General features: G+C 47.3%; 1 protein-coding gene across 1 annotated transcript in view; it reads left to right on the forward strand.

Moving 5' to 3' along the window:
* Nucleotides 1-19,278, forward strand: part of LOC139335744 (ankyrin repeat and SAM domain-containing protein 1A) — a 66,264-nt gene that overhangs the window by 12,827 nt on the left and 34,159 nt on the right. Inside the window, exons 5-14 of the mRNA XM_070969510.1 lie at nt 496-558; nt 10,750-11,046; nt 11,715-11,790; nt 11,878-11,979; nt 12,064-12,150; nt 12,287-12,456; nt 12,730-12,780; nt 13,278-13,407; nt 14,292-14,335; nt 15,109-15,202. Of these exons, the coding sequence (XP_070825611.1) occupies nt 496-558; nt 10,750-11,046; nt 11,715-11,790; nt 11,878-11,979; nt 12,064-12,150; nt 12,287-12,456; nt 12,730-12,780; nt 13,278-13,407; nt 14,292-14,335; nt 15,109-15,202 (1,114 nt within the window). The remainder of the gene's footprint in view (nt 1-495; nt 559-10,749; nt 11,047-11,714; nt 11,791-11,877; nt 11,980-12,063; nt 12,151-12,286; nt 12,457-12,729; nt 12,781-13,277; nt 13,408-14,291; nt 14,336-15,108; nt 15,203-19,278) is intronic.

The raw sequence follows: 19,278 nt of genomic DNA on the forward strand, positions 1-19,278 counted from the left end.
TGCTCTGCGCCGTATTTGAACCAAATGAATGTCAAAAAGATCGTGAGCAGAGTTCATTAACATCAGTGCATCATGAGTCTGACTTCCACTGTGAAACCTGAAGTGCTTTGACGCCGCGCTCGTGTGAGAAGTGCTTGTTTGCCCTAACCATTTTAGCTGTCTTAACTCATATGTTTCATATTTCGTTTGGTTGCTTCCTGCACAGACGGCCTCCACACCGGCACCATCTCTGGCCTGTCCTGTTTGGGATGAGAAATGAGCCATTATGAGTCCCACAAATGTAGTCTGAGCCATACATTATCAAACAAACCCTCAAATTGGCAAAAAGTCTCATCTTGTGTCATTTCTCCCTGCCTGTTTATGACATCTGATTGTTCATTAACTCAACTTTTTCTCATTTTTTTATTTAGCTTGACTCCTTTGTGATCATCATTCATTTGTTCATTGCTTGTCTGAACCAAAACCATCGGCCTATCTTCTCTTCCTCCCTCCCAGAGCTCTGTAGACCATAAAGAGTTCAAACGCTGTGGGCCCTTTGACCCCTATATTAATGCCAAGGTGTGTACACAGTGCTGCCGAATCAACATCTCCCTTTGACGTGCCTCTTTGCTTTCCTGCTGTGCTGCCTTGCTGTGCTTGGGTTTGGTTTGTTGCTGCTGCTTGCTGGGCCACTCTTGCTGCAGAGGTATGGGGAGGCTTTTAATTTCACCGGCTATCAGTAGATCCCCGTCCTGGCTTTTGACTCGTTTTTCTACTCCGACACAGGAGGTAATCTCTTTGCTACATGTTGCAATACTGTGCAAGCCTTTTGCCCCAGAAAGTCCACTAAACGCCTGCCCTCCGAGGCCGCTGTAGCTGATTTGCGAGGGTGTTCATATTTTTCTTGGGGTGTTGAAAATTGAGTGAATTTGATCTGAAAAGTCGTGTAATATGCAGCCTGAAGCAGCGCAGTTGTTGGCACCACACAGCCAGCAGTAGGAGAATATATTGACTGATACAAACCACACCATCAACTGAACTCTTCTGTAATATTGGCTGCTGCACACTGGAGGATCGTGTATTACTACAGAATGAGCACCAAATAGATGAATTGTGTAGTGCTGCAATTAATGATTATTTTCATCAAGGATATGTGATTTGTTTCAATTACTATATTAATGATTTACAGCATAATAATCATGACAAATGGTCAGCGCATGTTACCTCAATCCTGTCTGAGCTACAGCTACGAAACCCAAAGTATGAATTTATTCGATCACACATGGAAGGAAAGAATATTATATATTGAGTTCTTTGGATTTGTTAAGCTGTAAAAACACAGAATTTTCTTTTTCTGACATCAGCACTAAATTGATTTGTTCCTCAATCTGTTCAGAACTTGTGAGTCTCAGAAAAGTTTGCTTTTCAGCACATTTGTTGACCTCTAGTTTGAGAAGTACAGTGCTATTGGTTTGAGTTTGCAGCCACAGGAAGTCAGGTTATTTTTAGTTTTCGCCGTGGTAGCAGCGTGACTCCAGGCATGGCAGTGAAGGTTGGTCCGCCACTTCGGTCCAGAGTGAAATGTCTCACAAACTATTTCATCGATCGCCGTAAGTTTTGAGCAGCCGTTCATGGTCCCCAGAGGATCAGTCCTGACTTTTCCTCGAGCACCATCATGTGGTTGATGTTTGTGGTTTTGAGTGAAGTGTCAGGGCAACTATTGGATGGATTGTTGTGACATTTGGTCCACGCGGTCATGTGAGGGTGAACGCCATCATCTTTTTTTTTTTCTAAATTGTCCAAAATGTTGATTTATGACGAAATACATGCAAAACCTATTAAAGTCCCATCAGCTGGACTTCATGTTTACTTATTTAGCGAATGTTAGCATGCTAACATGCTAAACTAAGAGGGTGAACACAGTGAATATTACTTGCAAAATGTTAGCATGTTAGCATTGCCATTGGAAGTATGTTAGCATGCTGACATTAGCCTTTAGCTCAAAGCACCTCGGTGCCTAAATGCAGGCTCACAGAGCTGCCTGCACAGATGCGACTCTTAGTTAAATAATTAGGACAAAGGTTTTTATTATTGCTGATTTACTGATTGAGTAATTAATATTAGTGCTGCTGTATTACTTCAAAGATCAATAAAATAACCTGTTAAAGATGAAGTGTAACTAATATAACAAGTATATCCAGTTGTCAGCTGTCACAGCCTTTAACTAACTATACTACTACAACAATACTATACTAACTATACCTTTAAGAAGATTCAGATTTAGGGAGCAAAGATGTCCATAAAGGAAACAAAGTTTTTTTTAATCCTGTTTCATTTTTACAACAGGCCTCATATCAAGTGATTCAGCAGCTAGGAGCAAACCAGGAAGGACTTTAACTCTTTATCTCTTGTTTATGTGACTCATCTGGAGTACACCCAGTATACCATCAGGCTTCTTAATATTCCAGTTTGAGCACCACCCTTACTGCATTGAGCCACCCGGGGCAGCCCCCACCTGTCTGCGTGAGGAGGACGGCTGCTCAGCAGACGCCGCCGGGCTAACAGCGTCGCCCCTCGCAGTTTGAGCAGTGAGCAGCGCGAACACGTCGGTCCCTCCATGATTGCGTTTTCAGCAGGCCGAGCTGGAGACCGACCCAGGCCTGTAGATAAAGCTGCACACTATTTTTGAACATTGTCACGTTTCCCCTGGACTAATCTCCTTAGTGTTTAGACAGCATAGCTGGCTTTCTTTAATGCTGCTGTGTATCAGAGTGTGAGCTTTCCTGCAGTGGTTGTCTTAATTTTTCCATTTATGGACGGATCTAACATCAAGTCCTGCGGTCTGCTGAGATTATGGATGATGTCTTCATGTAAACACTTTTAGGATAGTTTCGGAGCACTACCTGGTCATGAGCCTGAATAATTGAAGCCTTGTTATGAATAAATCAGACACATGGATGCGGCGTGGATGGTTGAGGCCCTGGCTGTGGTCATGGTTGATGGCATCATGTGACTGAGTGGCAGGGGGTGCGTCCTGCCTCCCCTCTCATCACACTCCAGGACCAGAGAGCCATCTCATGAGGAGGAGGAGGAGGAGGAGGAGGAGGATGGGAGCTTTTCAGTGTACCAGTCTCTTTGCATCAGCATCAAAGGAGATTTCCATGCCATGCTTGTCTATGCGAGTGTGTAAATGGGTGTATTTGCCCCTCCTCCTCCTCCTCCTCCTCTCCCCACCTCCCAGTTTGTGCATGAAAGCTCGCGTTGCTGAGGAGAGGAAGAGGTGGGACGTCGCCATAGTAACCGTGTCACGGCTTATCGGCCGTGCAGCAGCGGTGGCGAGTGACCCAGTGGAGAGATGTGGCGTTTGTGTGGAGTGAGCGAGCCAGACGCGAAGGTGTGCGATGATGCTTTAAAAGGGGGTCTGGGACTCTCGGACGATCAGGGTCTCAGTGGTCCCCTTCAGGGCCACTTGGGGAATCGGCCTGGCCTGAGTCCAGTTCTGTCATCCTGGTCCAGGAAGCTAGCCAGACTAATGTTTATTCATTGAACTTCTGTCCCCTCTCTGCTGAAAGCGTCTCAAGTGGGTTGGCTCCTTTCATGTTTCCTGCACCTCGGCCAACCGCCGACCACAGGACCTGACCCGGGCTGACCCCCCCGTCTGAATGTCGGGGTAAAAAAAGGTTCAGTGCCTGCAGCTGTAGAAATGTACTGATTAGTTCATAAACTGATTAGATGAAAAACAGAATGTTAATCAGTAACTAATGATCATTTTCTGTTTGGATTATTCACAGGATGTGTTGTCTACAGAAGCCCAATGTAAAACAACCCAAACTGTCAATTTCCTGTCACATAAGACAAAGAAAAGCAGTGAATCCTCACATTGGAGAGCCCTGAACTAATCAATCAATCAAAACAGTTGCAGATTCATTTTCTCCTGTTCAGGCAATCGATTAATTAGCTGACCAGTCGCTTCAGCTCTTCATATTTCCCTCGTTAAAGTGTTTTAATGTTCTCTGGTCGCAGCTCGAAACAAGATTTTCTGCATCTTTCTGTTTCACATTGTCGTAAATTCTTTGGGTGTTGAACTTAAACAGGAGATTTAAAGACAGTGATTATATTTGTTTTGAACAATGAGCTCATCTATAGAAGGATGGCATACGGCTAATCTAATCATTATTATCATCTGATTATCATTATTAATACAAACTGTGGAGGAACTCTGGCTTCAGCAGACCGTTTTAATGAATGCCTTCTTTGACCTCCTTTTTATTAATTACCATACATTCTGTGTATTTCTCTATAATAGGATATAGCCCCTGGTCTGCCTGCACTCGTGTCACGCTACCTCTCACCCAGGCTTCATCTTCATATATAGGTCACGTGTCTAATACGATATATGTTCAGATGAGCTCCAGACATCTGACCCAGGCTCAGATGTCTGGTTGCTCTGCCCACATCAGGCGCTGTACGTTAGCCTGGACACGTTCGAACGGAGTAAAAAAGATGCTGAAGAGATGTCAAATGAGAGACATTTAATGAAAGTAAAGGCAAAATATTTTGACTTTGGGTGGATGTGTGCACACAGTCAGCCTGGGAATGCGTCACGTGGCTTTCTGTCGGGCCTCCCGTGCAGCGTCTCAGAGGGCTGACGTCGGGAAAGTTTCTGATGGCAGCCGCAGAAGTAATTTCTTCAGACTTGGTCACCTCATTATCAGTGGAGCAGAGCTTCCCCTCCGTCCTCGAGGCGCAGCGCACGCAGTCTGCCAGCGCGCTCGTTTATCCCCTCTGTCTGTCACTTCAGTGTCCAGCTCTCCCCTCAGCGACACATCACGCCCCCCTCCCTCTACCTTCTGCTCTCCGCTCGTCCTCCAGGACTTGTTCTGGTCTCCGTCGTGCCAAGAAGTGGTTGAAGCACATTTGACGAGCCCCTCGAGGGGGGCGTGTTGTTATTTAACGCACGGATCGGGATTTCTCCTTTGTCATGCATTCGCATTTGTAAATTTCAGGGTGTGTCCTCAGCGGCACTTGGAGCCATTTGTTCCTGGCGGAGGAGAGTTTGAGATCCGACATAGGTATCTGCGATCTTTAAGGCTTTTAGCTCAGCTGTGTTTGGAGAGTGTGTCCCATTTAATCAAGTGGAATATGAAGGAGGAAACTTATCTTTCCTGTAAAAGGCAGAAAAAGTAAAGTGAGCAGAGACTTACAATCTATGGCAGGAAGCCAGTCAGACATTCATCTCCTCACAGGACTGCACTGTCCAAATAAAAATCCAATACTGGAGTCAGCCTGTATATTATCGTTGCTGTGCATTTAAGGGAAAGAACACTTTGGGGAATCAGATGAGTATTTACAGGGCAATTGACAGATGGAGAAAAATACCAGGGCTGCATTTAGTCGATTAGTTTCTCCTTTTTAAAAAAACCTCGGAGAACCTCCGCAATTTCACAAGGTGATGTCCTTCAGTTTGCCCGTTTTGTCCAACGAACACTGCAAAACTCAAAGATACTCATTTAAAATAATGTAATAAAAAAAGTGAAAAGCAGCATTTTTGCTTGATAGAAAACATAAACAATGAAATTATTATTAAAGTTGTTGTTATATTCTATTGTCATGAATCCATTAATTGACTGTCATAACGTGACATAAAACTGGTCACACTGTACTTTAAATCCCCTATTTAGCAGGTAGATGCAGTACATAAACATTTAATAAATGTTTGTAACACAATATAATGTAGCTGTAATTTGCCAACAACAATAATTCTAATGGTCACAGATTATCAGAGGTTAGAGTAGAAACAATAATAAAATGGCAAAATACAGGTGTAATAAATTCTGATTATTGACAAATGCAGTATAAAATGAAACAAAAAACATGTAAAAACATATAAAATGTCCTGACATCTGCTCACGACTACTATTAGAAATCAAATTAAAAGTCTTTCGATGGTGCTTAAGATTGTTAAAGACCGATGAATAACAAAACATTTGTTCAACTCCCTGACAAATTAAAATTGGTAGACACCCTCTTTGTGTGTGTGTGTGTGTGTGTGTGTGTGTGTGTGTGTGTGTGTGTGTGTGTGTGTGTGTGTGTGTGTGTGTGTGTGTGTGTGTGTGTGTGTGTGTGTGTGTGTGTGTGTGTGAAGTCCATGATTTGTATGAATGTGCAAAAACTCGCTGGGTTTCAGATTGTGACAGTGGAGGCAGGCGTGCAGCGAGCATGGGCAGCCCTTTGGCACACTAGCTGCAACAGCTGCTCAGCCCACCCCTCCACCACCACCACCACCCACCCCTACTACTACCACTACCAGGGGCCAGGGTGACGTAACCGCTGCCTCGCTGCGCCGCCAGCCAGGAGGTCACGTGACCGAGGTTGCTCGTCAGAGCGCGTTACCGTCTCCCGGCCCCCGGGTTGTGAGAATCATAGCATCATCCTTCCTCTCCGTCGCCCACCAGAATATTCTCCAGCATGAAAACACGACGGAGTGAAACGTCCAGATGTTCCTGGTTAGGGCAGGGTTTATCAATCAGCAGCAGACCCCAGTGGAGATCTTAATCTGCTCTTGTTTGACATGCACTGAGGTCTAAATCAGGATGAGGTTTTCTGCCATCTGCAGCGCAGTAAAGACGGGATTTTCATAAAAGCATGTTCTGTCCAGGAAGTCTTGGCTGCGCCGTATGAATTCTAATATGCGAGTCGCCGGTGCCATTTTGTGTTCTAGCCTTCAGAGCTCTGTCTTGTTAGTACATGATTGTGTGACTGCTCGTGTGGGCTGTGGCAGCACAGCAGAGATAAGGCCGAACCCGTTCTTGCGTAGAGCGAGGTTTCCTGCTGAAAGTCACAGAGTCCTTCTTGCATGAGAACATAAAAGCGTTGCGCTGAACAGTGTTTTGAAACGGGGAATTTATTTGGCTGCGGGGTGATCGGTCGGCTAAAATTAGTTTCAAACGAGGCTACCCATTTTTAGTTCCCCTTGTGCCATGTTTACCCTTTTTTAATCACCTTAATCACAGAATGTTTTTGGCTCATTGTCTTGTATGTGGATAACAAACCATGCAGCTCCTGTGCCTGGAAGCTGGAGATCAGCTCGTTTTTTAAGTTGCTGTTTGAGTGTGGAGCAGGATTTTTCAGTTTCAGTGTGCAAAAGTATTTCTGATCTCTGGCAGTTGGAAGCAATGCACCGAAGAATTTTGCATCGCTATCAGCGATGACGTGGCATTCAAAAAATGCACGGATCGCACATATAACGCAGATAAAAAGACATTTGTATTGCGCAGCTATTTGAAAATAGCACATTTTTGGCTAAAAACGTGCTGGATCAGATGCACCCACATTAAAACTGTACTAAATTCTCTATGTTCTCCACATAAATCACAGATAAAGAGTAAAAGTCCATCATCCACAGATGCTCCTGGTCCGTCCTCCCACTATTTGAGCACATTAAGTTGCACAAAAGAGCATATTTTTAAAAACTAAAAAAGCCAAAACACTAGCAATGGAGGTGCTTTTGAGAGTGGGGGCGTGGGGGTGGAAGACCCCCATGTGAATAATACGTGTAGCATAGCTCGCATCAAAGGCAGCAGGGCTCGATGTCTCATAGCTGCTTGTTTCCTATCAGTGAGTCAGGCGGCTGCTCGGCCATGTTTAATGCGATCAGATGCCGGCTGACACAGCTGCAGAGCGCTGACCGCCGCACTGTCAGGGGAGACACCCAGTCTTAACGTGATCAGAGGCAGGTTCAAGGTATCAGCCCACAGGGTGTCTCCTCGCTGCAGGAAAAGGCTTCAGGTCGTAGGAACACACACGGTTACAAAGGTGCCCTGCTATTAAACCCTGTTGATTTGCATGCTTTGTGTAAATCACTGTATGCTAGATTTGCTCGGATTACCACTGAAGCAGCAGACCTGCATGTTTGAGCGAGTGAATCACGCTGATGTAATCACAGCACGTATGTTTGCCCGCTGAAGTCATCTGAATACTCGGGAGTAAATCTCCCTAAAAAGCTGTGTCAAACGCTCGATGGCGCGTCACAGATGCGAGGCGGCGTGCTCTTTCCACGCGCGGTCTCGGCCGTTCCTCGGCGAGGACGTGCGACTTTGTTTTGGGCCAAAGAGAATATTGTTGAAAGGGGAAACGAGTGCACGAATCCGACTCATGAAACCACCCAGGCAGTGAAAACCGAGGGCGCGGTGAAAAGCTGTTTTCAACCCTTTTTTTCACGTGTTTTGTTCAGTTAAGACAAGGGTGTGTTTTTTTTTCCCAGCCTGCCCCTGTGCTCCCTCTTTTGATAGGCAGGTGTCGTTTTGTTTCTCTGGCTCCACCTCCTCTCTCTCCCTCTCCCTCTCCCTCTCCCTCTCCCCCTCCCTCTCTCTCTCTCTCTCTCTCTCTCTCTCTCTCTCTCTCTCTCTCTCTCTCTCTCTCCCCCTCTCCCTCCCTCTCAAGCTGTGACCTGTTTTGCCTGTATGGTACCATACTCACTCTCTCTGTTTGTCTCAATCCCACTCTCTCGCTCACACAATGAAGGAGATACCTGCTGATCCCATCTGGCGCCAGGTCTCTGGGAGAGCGAGCGTCATTCAAAGGGCGACTGACACCTGTCTCAAGCTGCCCTGTTGCCCCCTCTGCACGATACCCTGTCTTCAGTGGCACAGTTGGCAAGCTCCTTTGGGAGCCACCCAAACGGGCACGGTGCATGTCCATGTGGGGGCTTCTCACGCCAGCTGTCAGCCCTTTGTAGGTGGCTCTGTGTGTCTGGAATGACTGCCTCTCGGAGCATGTGGTTCCACAATAGCTGGCGTTATCTGCCACACCCATCTCTGCACAATCTGTGAACAGAGCCGAAGCACTTACTGGAGGCTTATACACGCTCTTTTGCACATTGTGAAGCGTCACATGCTTGCAGTTCTGTCACACCTTCAGAGATTGAGAGCAGCCATTGCACTGCTCTTTTCCGCTACTGCTAATAATAATTTTGCACCTTTCATGCAAGAAATGCAGCTCAAAATGCTTTACAGCAGAGAAGTGACATGCATCAAGTGCTTTACATTAAAAAAGACAAAATAAACAAAAAATAGCTATAGAAAATGAATAGAAATAAGACTTAAAATGAAAGTCACCTCTATAATAATAGATAAAATAAGATAAAGATGAGAATGTTTAACATAAAACATGCAGGCACACAGACGAGTTTCAGTCCTTTATCAGGACTACTGTTCTCCCCTGTGTACAGACACCCCAGCAGCACAGCCTCATTATGACGATCCATGTTGTCATTGTGTGTCAGTTGTTTGAATTGGTCAAGAGAGGATTCCCATGCCTTCGCCTCGGCTCTGGATTGCACGGTTTGCCCCCTGCTGGCCGTTCACGATAGAGGCCGTCAGCAGTTCTGGAGGTTCTCCTGTCTATTAGACATCGATCTCGCTGCTGCGCGCGAGTCGTTAGATCCAATAACCGCCACTTACTGAGTTAACATTGTAATTACTGATTTTAATTGCTGTTTGTCTGCTCGTCTGCCAGCTTGTTGTCCTACGGCGAAGATCTTTGAAAACACGTGGCCTAATGATAGGCTGCGAAGATGAGATCATTTTCACTTCTGCACAGACTGGAGTACCTCAATGGGAACATATTTGAGGTGAAGGACGCTCGTCCATTAATGGCTGCTAATGAGCCCCCTCCTCAGTTTTCTCTCAATTCCAGTGAGTCTGAGAAGTATTGAGTTGAAATGACTTTCAGGCAGTCACCCAGGACACTGGTGTTAGATTGGCAAACATGTTGTACTTGTGTTTTCTAGTGATTAACAATTAGTTGATATAACAATTCGATGATTGACAGGAAACCAATCAGCAGCTGTATTTGAATCATCAATTAATTGCTGAATTGTGAAACATTCTCTGCTTCCAGCTTCTCCAATGTGACGATTGGCTGCTTTTCTTTGTTTTATTTAAATGTGAAGTGAATATCTTTTGGTTTTGAAGTGTTTTTCAGACAAAACAAGACATTTGAAGATGCCTCCTTGGACTCTGGGAAATTGCTGTTTTCAATACTTTCATATTTTGTAGAACAGCTAATGGAGAGAACAGCTCATATTAATAGACCACGCAGAACACTGTAGTTGCAGCTGAAGTGTGAAAACGGTGTTTTTGCCTCTCGTTTGGCTTCTTCTGCCTCAGCTTCCACAGAAACGCTACAGTCAGAGTGCAGAGCATGTGGAAATGCAGCACTTGTCTCTTCCCCTTCCTTCTTCGTTGCTTCTGATGTGTGAACAGAAACAATAGTTTTGTCTCTGCAGGACCGGGTCTCATTCATTGTCCCTATACAACATCTGTGACGTCCTGTTCTCTTGTCCAACTGGCCCATGTCTCTCTCGCTAATTCCCCACCTGTCTCGGTGCCTCTGCCCCTCTGCTAGCACCCCGCTGCCCCTGGCACTCAGTGCCATCCCCAACACCTGTCCTCATTAGTCCATGTTGTTCTGCCAGTCAGGCATGCCCCCTCCCCTCTCTGCCAGATATTCCCCCCAGGCCTTCACTATGTGCTTCATCGTGGTTGGTGCTTTTTCATGACCTTTTCATCTGCTAATGTGGCGGGCTCTATGCACCGATTGGTTTAACCTCACGGTGACTCCACTGAGTCACCTGTTCCTGCTCATTAACAAACATGACTCAGCCTTTCTCTGCTCATCTTCTTTATTACATCTGCCTGTCAGTTTGTTGTGTCATCTGTGTTACCGTCTCCCTGTGCTGTCTCTCACCCGCTCATCCGCCCTCCACAGAACAATGACAACGAGACGCCGCTGCACTGCGCCGCCCAGTACGGCCACTCCCGGGTGGTGCGGCTGCTGCTGGAGGAGCTGACGGACCCCACAATGAGGAACAACAAGTTCGAGACCCCGCTGGACCTGGCCGCGCTGTACGGCCGCCTGGAGGTCGTGAAACTGCTGCTCAGTGCCCACCCCAACCTGCTCAGCTGCAACACCAAGAAGCACACGCCGCTGCACCTGGCCTCCCGGAACGGACACCTGTCTGTGGTGGAGGTGCTGCTGGATGCCGGCATGGACATCAACTACGAGGTGTGTTTTTGGTCTGTGTGTGTGTGTGTTTGAACTTAAAAGCTTCAGTTTGCAAGGCTTTCTTAACATGCTGTCAAGGCCCAAATCATGTTGGGCAACTTAATCTCTTCTTGCAGCACTTCCTCTCGCTACTTCCTACTAAAGCTATGAGATTAAATGTAAAACTCTTAAGCTGTGTTTGCAAAGGAGCTGCTGTGGTATCAAAGCAGAGCCGGCCTTGCTCCCCCTGGTGGGCCCTGTGGCGGTGACTCTGTACCAAACTGTGCCATCCATCTGTCTGGAGATGCTTTCCCCTTCACTCTGTCCTCCTTTCCTCTGAATCGAGGATGTGGAGTCTATCCAGTGTCCTTCAGGCCTTGTGTCCTGCAGGTTTCAATTAGCGTGGCCCCCTGAGCTGGAAAATGCTTTGATTCCTCAACCACATAATTGTCAGTGGAGAAGTGGACCGGGTGGTGGACATAAATCCGGCAGTCGCCACACACTGTGTTTATCTTATTGAAATGTGGGTGCTAGAACTGGACCGCTGCAGGTTTAACTCAGTCTGTTTCATCTGGTCATTAGTAGAAGGAAACATGTGCTTTAATTTTTGTAGTAGTTCGTGTCACGCATGGCCGTTTGTCTCTCCTTGCCTCTGGCTCTTCATGCGTCTGGTTTTATTCTCTGCTCAGACGGAGAAAGGCAGCGCCCTCCACGAAGCAGCCCTGTTTGGGAAGACGGACGTGGTGCAGAAACTTCTCAGTGCAGGTCAGACTTTTGTGCCATGCGAGCGATGTTTCAATCACTCCTGCCATTAGCAAACATCACACCTGACTGTTGTCTAACATTCGCCAGGCATCGACGTGAACATCGTCGACCAGAAGGGCCTGACGGCGCTGGACACCGTCAAGGACATGCCCTCCCAGAAGAGCAGAGAGATCGCTGCTCTCATCCTAGGTGATGACCAAACAGAGAACTGAGGTGGGAAGTATTCTCTTGATTTCACCGGCTCTGATATAATCTCCTGTCTGCCTGTTGCAGGTCACATGACTGGAAAACCCCCTGACATTGAGCTTCCCCCTCCACCGGTCCCGCCGCCTCAGGAGAGTCCCAGCCCACGGAAAAAGGGTAAGAGCTGCCAGATGTTAGAAGAGGTGGCTCTTTGAACTGTTACAGTTCAAACAGGAAGCGCAGAGCAGGAAGAATAGATGGTTATCTATCTGTGGTTATCCGTCTGTGCGCCTGATGTTCATCTGTGTTACAGGTGATATGGAGAAGGTGAGCGAGTTGATCTCCGGGCTGGCCCCGGGGCCCGAGGAGGAGAGCCCGTACGAGGCTCTGTTCGAGGCCACCTCTTGCCACTCTCTGGACAGCCTCACCAGCGGCAAGTCCTCCGACAGGGACTCTGGACGGCCAGACAGCGACGCCGGCAAGGTCAGCGGTGGTTAAACTGAAACCCACCCTGCGCACACACGGACAAACACACATGAAGGCAGCTCGTCACAGAGGGTTATGATGAAACACAGAACTCCCACTAGAGGGTGATAGTGGTCCTCTACCATGACTGGGCCTCAAACACCTCCAGAGTTACACCTCTTGTGGTGCAGAGTGGATGTGCAATGCATTTCTTCAGCTTGATCTTGCAATAAAGTAAGACAGATTGGTGATTGTATATTCATTGCGTCTCATCTCCCTCATGATTTACAGAAAGATCGCCTGGTCCTCTCATCACATCCTGGGCCTGGTCACGAAGAAGAGGTGAGCTCAAAGGCGACGCGCTATGATGGTGAAGCGCCGCAGGTTCTCATATGAACTCGTTTCAGCGTGGTTCATGTGAGGCTCGTAGCAGGATGGTCGTGGCAGTTAGTCACAGGGACTGCTGGAAAATGATTATCTTCGTCTGAGAAAGCGAGCGCTTTCTAGCCGCGACCCCATCACCGCTGTTCTCATCACGGCCGCCGCTCAAATCAAACGACTTCTTAATAAATATGCATCTGAGCGCGGCGTGGGATACAGGCAGCGGGGGCGTCAAAAGAGGAGAAGTGAAGTGGAAAAGGGAGTGAAGACAAAATCAGAGAACCCGTCTGGCCCCAGCTGAAACATGAAGGAAGTTCCTTTATGCCAAAGCATTCTCCAGTTTTTCATTGTACCTGCTTCAGTGGATGCATCCCAAGTCGCCTGTGCGTCACACTGTCTTTTCACCTTCCTTCATCACGTTCTCCTTGCTTCTGCTCTCTTTGTTTCTCTCCCTGCAGGCTCTGTATACTAATAGCAGTATTGATGAGAGAGGCGAGCTGGCGGAAGAGGAGGATCACACGTATGAGTTATTGCTGACTGCACAGACCAAAGTCCCACCGCCCAGCCAGGAGTCCCAATCCAATAAAGGCAAGTGTGTGCTTTAAGTATAACCTGGAGGGAGGAGGAGGTTTGGTGAGAAAGTATTTCTTTGTTTACATTTGGAGGTTTTTAAGAGATGTTCTCGGGTAAACTGCGCTGACTTCACTGCGCAGCCGTCAGTCCTGGCAGGATTATAGCAGAGTTGGTGAAGAGCTGGAGCTCATTTTCCAAAGTACTCCTTAAAACCCCACTGATGCTGTCCGAGCAGTCTGAATACATTCCTGTCCTAACCAGCGAGAGAGCCTACACGCACACGGTCAGCCCAACCGCTTCCTCCATGAGCAAACCCCTCCTTCAGTTGTGGCTGATGAATGGCACTGCATGTAATTGGATTAAATGGGATTAAATTAGGAGGGCATTTGGATCCCTAGCTGTTGATGTAGATGTTTTAAAACCATCCCCTCAGGCTTTCCATCTTAGTCAGCTTCACTAGCACCATTAGAAAACCTCACTGAGCTGAAGGGTTGCAGTTTAATCGCTGATGTCATCATGCCGCCCCTGTTTGGTCAAATGATGGCGTTTTTTGTTTTTTTGTTTTTTTACTGTTGTGCTTCCACTGTGGAGTCAGACAGAAATGTTAAACGAATCGTTTTCAATCTGTTCTCAAACTGCTTTGTCATGTCTGCACACCCAGCGCTGTCTAAATGGCGGGCAGATTAATCTAAAGTCTGCCTGACTTGTAGCCCGATATGTGGCCATGCATAATGCATGCTTTTATTGTACTTGGCTTTCTTTTTCTCTCGGCGTGTCTCTCCTGACAGTCTGAACTGGCGAATCCATTTTGTGTAAGGCAGAAGATATGTTGAGTCATTGAACTCTGAATGGATCTTTCACCGTCTGTGTCCTGACTCCTCTGTGTTCTGTCTTCTTAGATGAGAACACCACTACACAGTCTTCCAATAGCGTCCTACCTCAGGTAAATATAACGCTCTTCCTTTCATCCCTCTCAGCTCTTTTACATCTTCCATACTTTGGCTTTTTGATGCCTTCCAGTTGCCGTATCCTTTCGTCAAATCTCTGCACATGCAAGATGCACAAAAAAACATATGGATGGAGTTTCGACAGTCAGAGAGCACTGTCCCGGCTGCAATTTGAAATGCATATCTAGAGCATGACCATACGACCACAGCAGGGTTATATAATAAAGATGGAGGTCGCGTCACAGCCTCGGATTGAATCATATGTCAGCGGAAGGCAGGCGCCGTCCTAAACTGGCCCCGTGAACCTGCCTGCTTTAGTCATCGTCCTTTCATGTCTTATTTTATGAGCCTTTTCTATTTATCATCCACTTAGCAGCTTTTGTTATTGTTGCCACCCACAATCAGCCCCACCTGCTGCCCACAATATCTGCTCACATCCTTTATTTCAGGCTCCTATTGGATTAGCTGTGCTCCTCAGCCGCTTAATCATAATAAATGAGCAGCGTGGCGTCCCCTGCGCTCTAATCTACAGCCTCGTTAGCCCAGCCACATCACGGCTGATGCAGGCGAACCCGCCACCAATACCGCCTGCATGGCTCAGTCAGATAGCATCGCCGCTTCGCGTTAAGCTGGCTGAATAATTAGCCCAGGTTATTAATTGGTCAGTGGCAGATGCTAATATGATTGTCTGGAACCAAAGGAAGTGTTTGGGAGGTGGGTTTCGACTGGCAGGTGTGAGTAAACTCTTTTCTTCTCTGTCCCACTTCAGCGTAAACCCACTGCCCCAAACGACCTCAGAGCCCCAAGCAAGGCGAAAGACACCCTGCACCCGCCCGGGCGGGTGGGCCCGCGGGCAACAGGAGGTGAGTTTGGCCACTGTCCTCAGATCTTTGTAACCTAATAAGGAATAACAACTGCTGCTGGCAATCCTGTGAGGGTAAGAAAAGATGGACTGGACACATCAGACTCGGGAAAAGACAAGCCAAGCATGTCAATGAAATGGTAGAAATGCACTTGAGTTTGCAGGGTGAGATGGGTTTGCTTGGATTAGCGCTGCCAGGGAATGCATGACTGGCATCCTCGAGCAGCAGAGCGGATTTGGCTCGGCGGGAGCGGGCTGATTGACATTCCCTGGCAAGTGGGCCAGACTCGTTTCATTTCCAATATGAAACAGAATTCTTGATCAGATTGTGACGCTCCCGTCTCAGATCCTCATCCCGCTTAAGGCTGGATTTGCCATGTCAAGAATGGAGCAGAGGTAAGGAGCATGGCCTCCGGGTTTTTGCCGTTGCACGTCTTTATTGAATAATTATTTTTGGAGGGTGTTTGCAAAAGGAACTGCAGACAGAAGCATGGGAGGAGAGCTGATTTGACGGTGCTGTTTACAGCAGGAAGTGGCTGTTTTTTCTTAGTTTCGGGGCTCTTGTTTAATTCTCTCACTGTGGTTGTGGGAAAGAGTTTGAAGTTATTTTGTCCCAAAAGGATTTATAGATGTTCTGCAGCAACATCGGTATAATGAGTCTAACTGGAAATATCTGATGATGGCAGTTCAAACTAAGAAGACCAGTTTTCAGCATTTGGTTTTTTGATTTATTCTTATCCTTTATGTGGATTATTAAATTTGAACTAGTGGACCCGTGGTTTTACAGGCAGGAGCTGACATGTATTCTCAGTTTATAGTGAAATATGTCTGACATTGTGATGCCACCAGAGGACTCTGAGATGTTTAACCCCACTGAGTGTGACAGTTATTGTTAAAAGAGACGTGAAGCACTTCCTTTTCCTTTTCCATATTGTCCTTACAGACTCTGTTACACTCTCCTTTCCCTTTTTAAAGCCACAGCAGCCACATGTTTGGTTTATATGCGAGCACCACTTTGCAATTTTTCTTCCCTTTTCCGTTTCTGTTTGCACAACAGCAAGTTACGCTTCCCAGTTTTGTGTTTTACAGAAATCCCGGCTGAGCCTAAATGTTTATTTCTGCTCATGTGGATGTGGTTTTCCCTGCTTTGAGGTCCAAGGTCCTGTGTTCTTGTGTCGGGGACCAGACCTCAGCACTCTGCGCCAGGTGGAGGATATTAATGCACGGTCAGCGATACCAGGGTGTTTATCATCTGCCACAAACGCATCGCTGTCCTCAGCAGGAATATAGTGTTTCCCAACAGATTTCCACCTCTGTGGCATCCGTTTTATTGGGCCTCCAAGGGATAGTAACATCCTATGATTATCCACAGATAATAATAAATGTGGGGTTTCCATTGTGCACAGTTCTAAACAGAGACAGTGAAGACGGTCGATATTTCAAAGTCAATCCTTATTTAATACTTGCTGCTCATTTAGTTTTTGTGCTGCTTCCTGCACTTTCAGTGCTCCCTCACGCTAAAAAGCCTGCCGTGGTTCATCCAAAGCTTCAGAAATGTGAAGCTGTTATTGCTGTTATGAACTGCAGAGCTAAAGATGGAAAGCACCTATTTGGCAACAAAAGCAGCGACAACAAGCAACATGTTTACACAAGCGGTGAACCGTTGCTTCAACCAGACGCGTCAGTTTAAGTACTGTTTGTTTGCTTGTTTGCGTGGTTGTAATTATTAGTTTCTCTCAGATATTTGGTGCCTTTTTTACATCATTTTACCTGATGTTATGTACAACCCCAATTCAGAATATGATAACTTGCTAATCCTTTCTCACATATATGCAACTAAGAAAGAAAGACATCCTTTATTTGTCACAGCACATTACATGCACACACACACACGCCATGCTTAGTGACCCCATCCTGGTAGTCGTTCCTCTGCGGCAGACGAGGATCGGTGGGCTGCCGGTCGACCGGCGCCCGGGGACCCAGTTCCTTTCTCGTCACCACTGGTCAGGTGGTGATCTTCATGTGTGTTTTTTTAGACGGGTGTTTTCATTTTATGGAGGATCCCCCAGGTGAACATGGGGAGAACATGCAAACTCTACACAGAAAGGCCCTTTTCCTCGAGATAAGTGGCAGCAGGCAACGAAGGCATGGTGGAGCACACGCCCTCAGCGCCCACAGCGCCCCAGGTGGGAATTGAACCTGGGACCTTCTAGCTGTGAGTTAAAAAACAGCACAAAGACATTATATTTAATATTTTACCTTCTCAACTTAAATATCTGCTTATTCTGCTGCACGGTGGCGCAGCAGGTAGTGCGCGTGCCTCACAGCAAGAAGGTTGCCGGTTCGATCCCCGGGTCAGGCGGGGCCTTTCTGTGTGAAGTTTGCATGTTCTTCCCGTGCATGCGTGGGTTCTCTCCGGGCACTCCGGCTTCCTCCCACAGACCAAAAACATGCTCATTAGGTTGATTGGTGACTCTAAATTACCCCTAGGTGTGAGTGTGAGTGTGAATGGTTGTGTATATGTTGCCCTGCGATCGACTGGCGACCGGTCCAGGGTGTACCCCACCTCCCGTCCGTTGACAGCCGAGATAGGCTCCGGCCCCCCGCGACCCCGAAAGGGATAAGCGGCATAGAAAATGGATGGATGGATGGCCACACGTTTCCAACAAGTTTGGACAGGAGCAACTATAGACTGGAAAAGATGTGGAATGCTCCAAAAACACCTGTTTGGAATATTCCACAGGTGAACAGGTTGATTGGAAACAGGTGATAGTATCATGGTTGTGTATGAAAGGAGCATCCTGGAAAGGATGGAAAAAAGTCGCTCACGAGCGAGGATGAAGCGAGGTTCACCACTTTGTGAAGATGTTGTGCAGTACATGACCCAGAGCTAGAAATGTCTTTGAATCTCCATTAAAACCAGCACAGCGTTCCCATAGGCAGAGCGTGAACTGACTGGTCTGTGTGGACGGAGGAGTGTCAGCCAGCACCGGTACTGCAGTGTCTGCATAGCAAAACATGACATCATCCGTAGCTGCCATTGCCAAATGAAATACACATGCACACCTCTGCGGTGACCTCACCCATTTGCATGAGCTGCAACAACATCTGACCGCGTCTTCGCACATTTTCCACGGAAGCACCGGCCTCTGAAAGGGTTAACGCCACGCGAGATTGTTGGAACCACACCGATGTGCTCATTGGGCGTTCACGCTCCCTGGCTGCCAAGGAGAAGGGTGGGTGTTTGGCTGTGCTCCTGACATATGTGCGCAGTACACTCACTCACCCCTCATTGCACACACAAACACCCACACACACTTTTCCTACATGAACAAGTGTTCAGAAACGTGTGAAAAGGGAGTTCAGGGCGTTGTTTGGGACATTCAAATGGCCCCTGAAACGGTAATGGGGCAGTGCGGTTAGTCTGCGTATCAACTAGTTGCTTCCTTCCCTCGTGTTCTGTAGATTCGACTCCTTCGCTGCCAGCTCTTTTCACGTTTTCAGGCTTTTATCAGCAGCTCGAGCGACAGCAGAGCGGCGGCGGCGGCGGCTGAACATCGGCTGAAATTCTTCTGTGAAGGACAAAGTGTTGCAACAGGTCACTACTTTTCCTGCGGTGTCACTGCCCCAGATTCCCTGTCACCAAACACCCTGACCCTGTCACCCTGGCAGAGACAGTCCACACAAACACACACACACACACACACACACACACACACACACACACACACACACGCACACACACACACACACACACACACACACACACTCCTTCACCATGTGTCACCGGGCTAATTATCAGGAGTCTGGCTGCTGGAGGATGGGGTGATTCAAATTTCCATTCCTGAGCCACCATTAGGGTCTAGAATTAGAAACCAGAAAACACAGAGGGCTGCTGGTCACACGGCAGACAACAGCTTGCATCACGACAGAGCAGAGGAGGACGACTGCAGGACCGCACGTTGTCCTCCCGTGGCTGATTTGATTGCCGAAAAGAGGCTTAGGTGGCCGTAATTCCTGAGGGAGAGGGAGGAGGAAAATCTAATTGTTTTCAACTGCTTTTGCCATTCTGTCTCA

Source organism: Chaetodon trifascialis, chromosome 8, assembly GCF_039877785.1.
Source record: "Chaetodon trifascialis isolate fChaTrf1 chromosome 8, fChaTrf1.hap1, whole genome shotgun sequence".
Classification (NCBI taxonomy): domain Eukaryota; kingdom Metazoa; phylum Chordata; class Actinopteri; order Chaetodontiformes; family Chaetodontidae; genus Chaetodon; species Chaetodon trifascialis.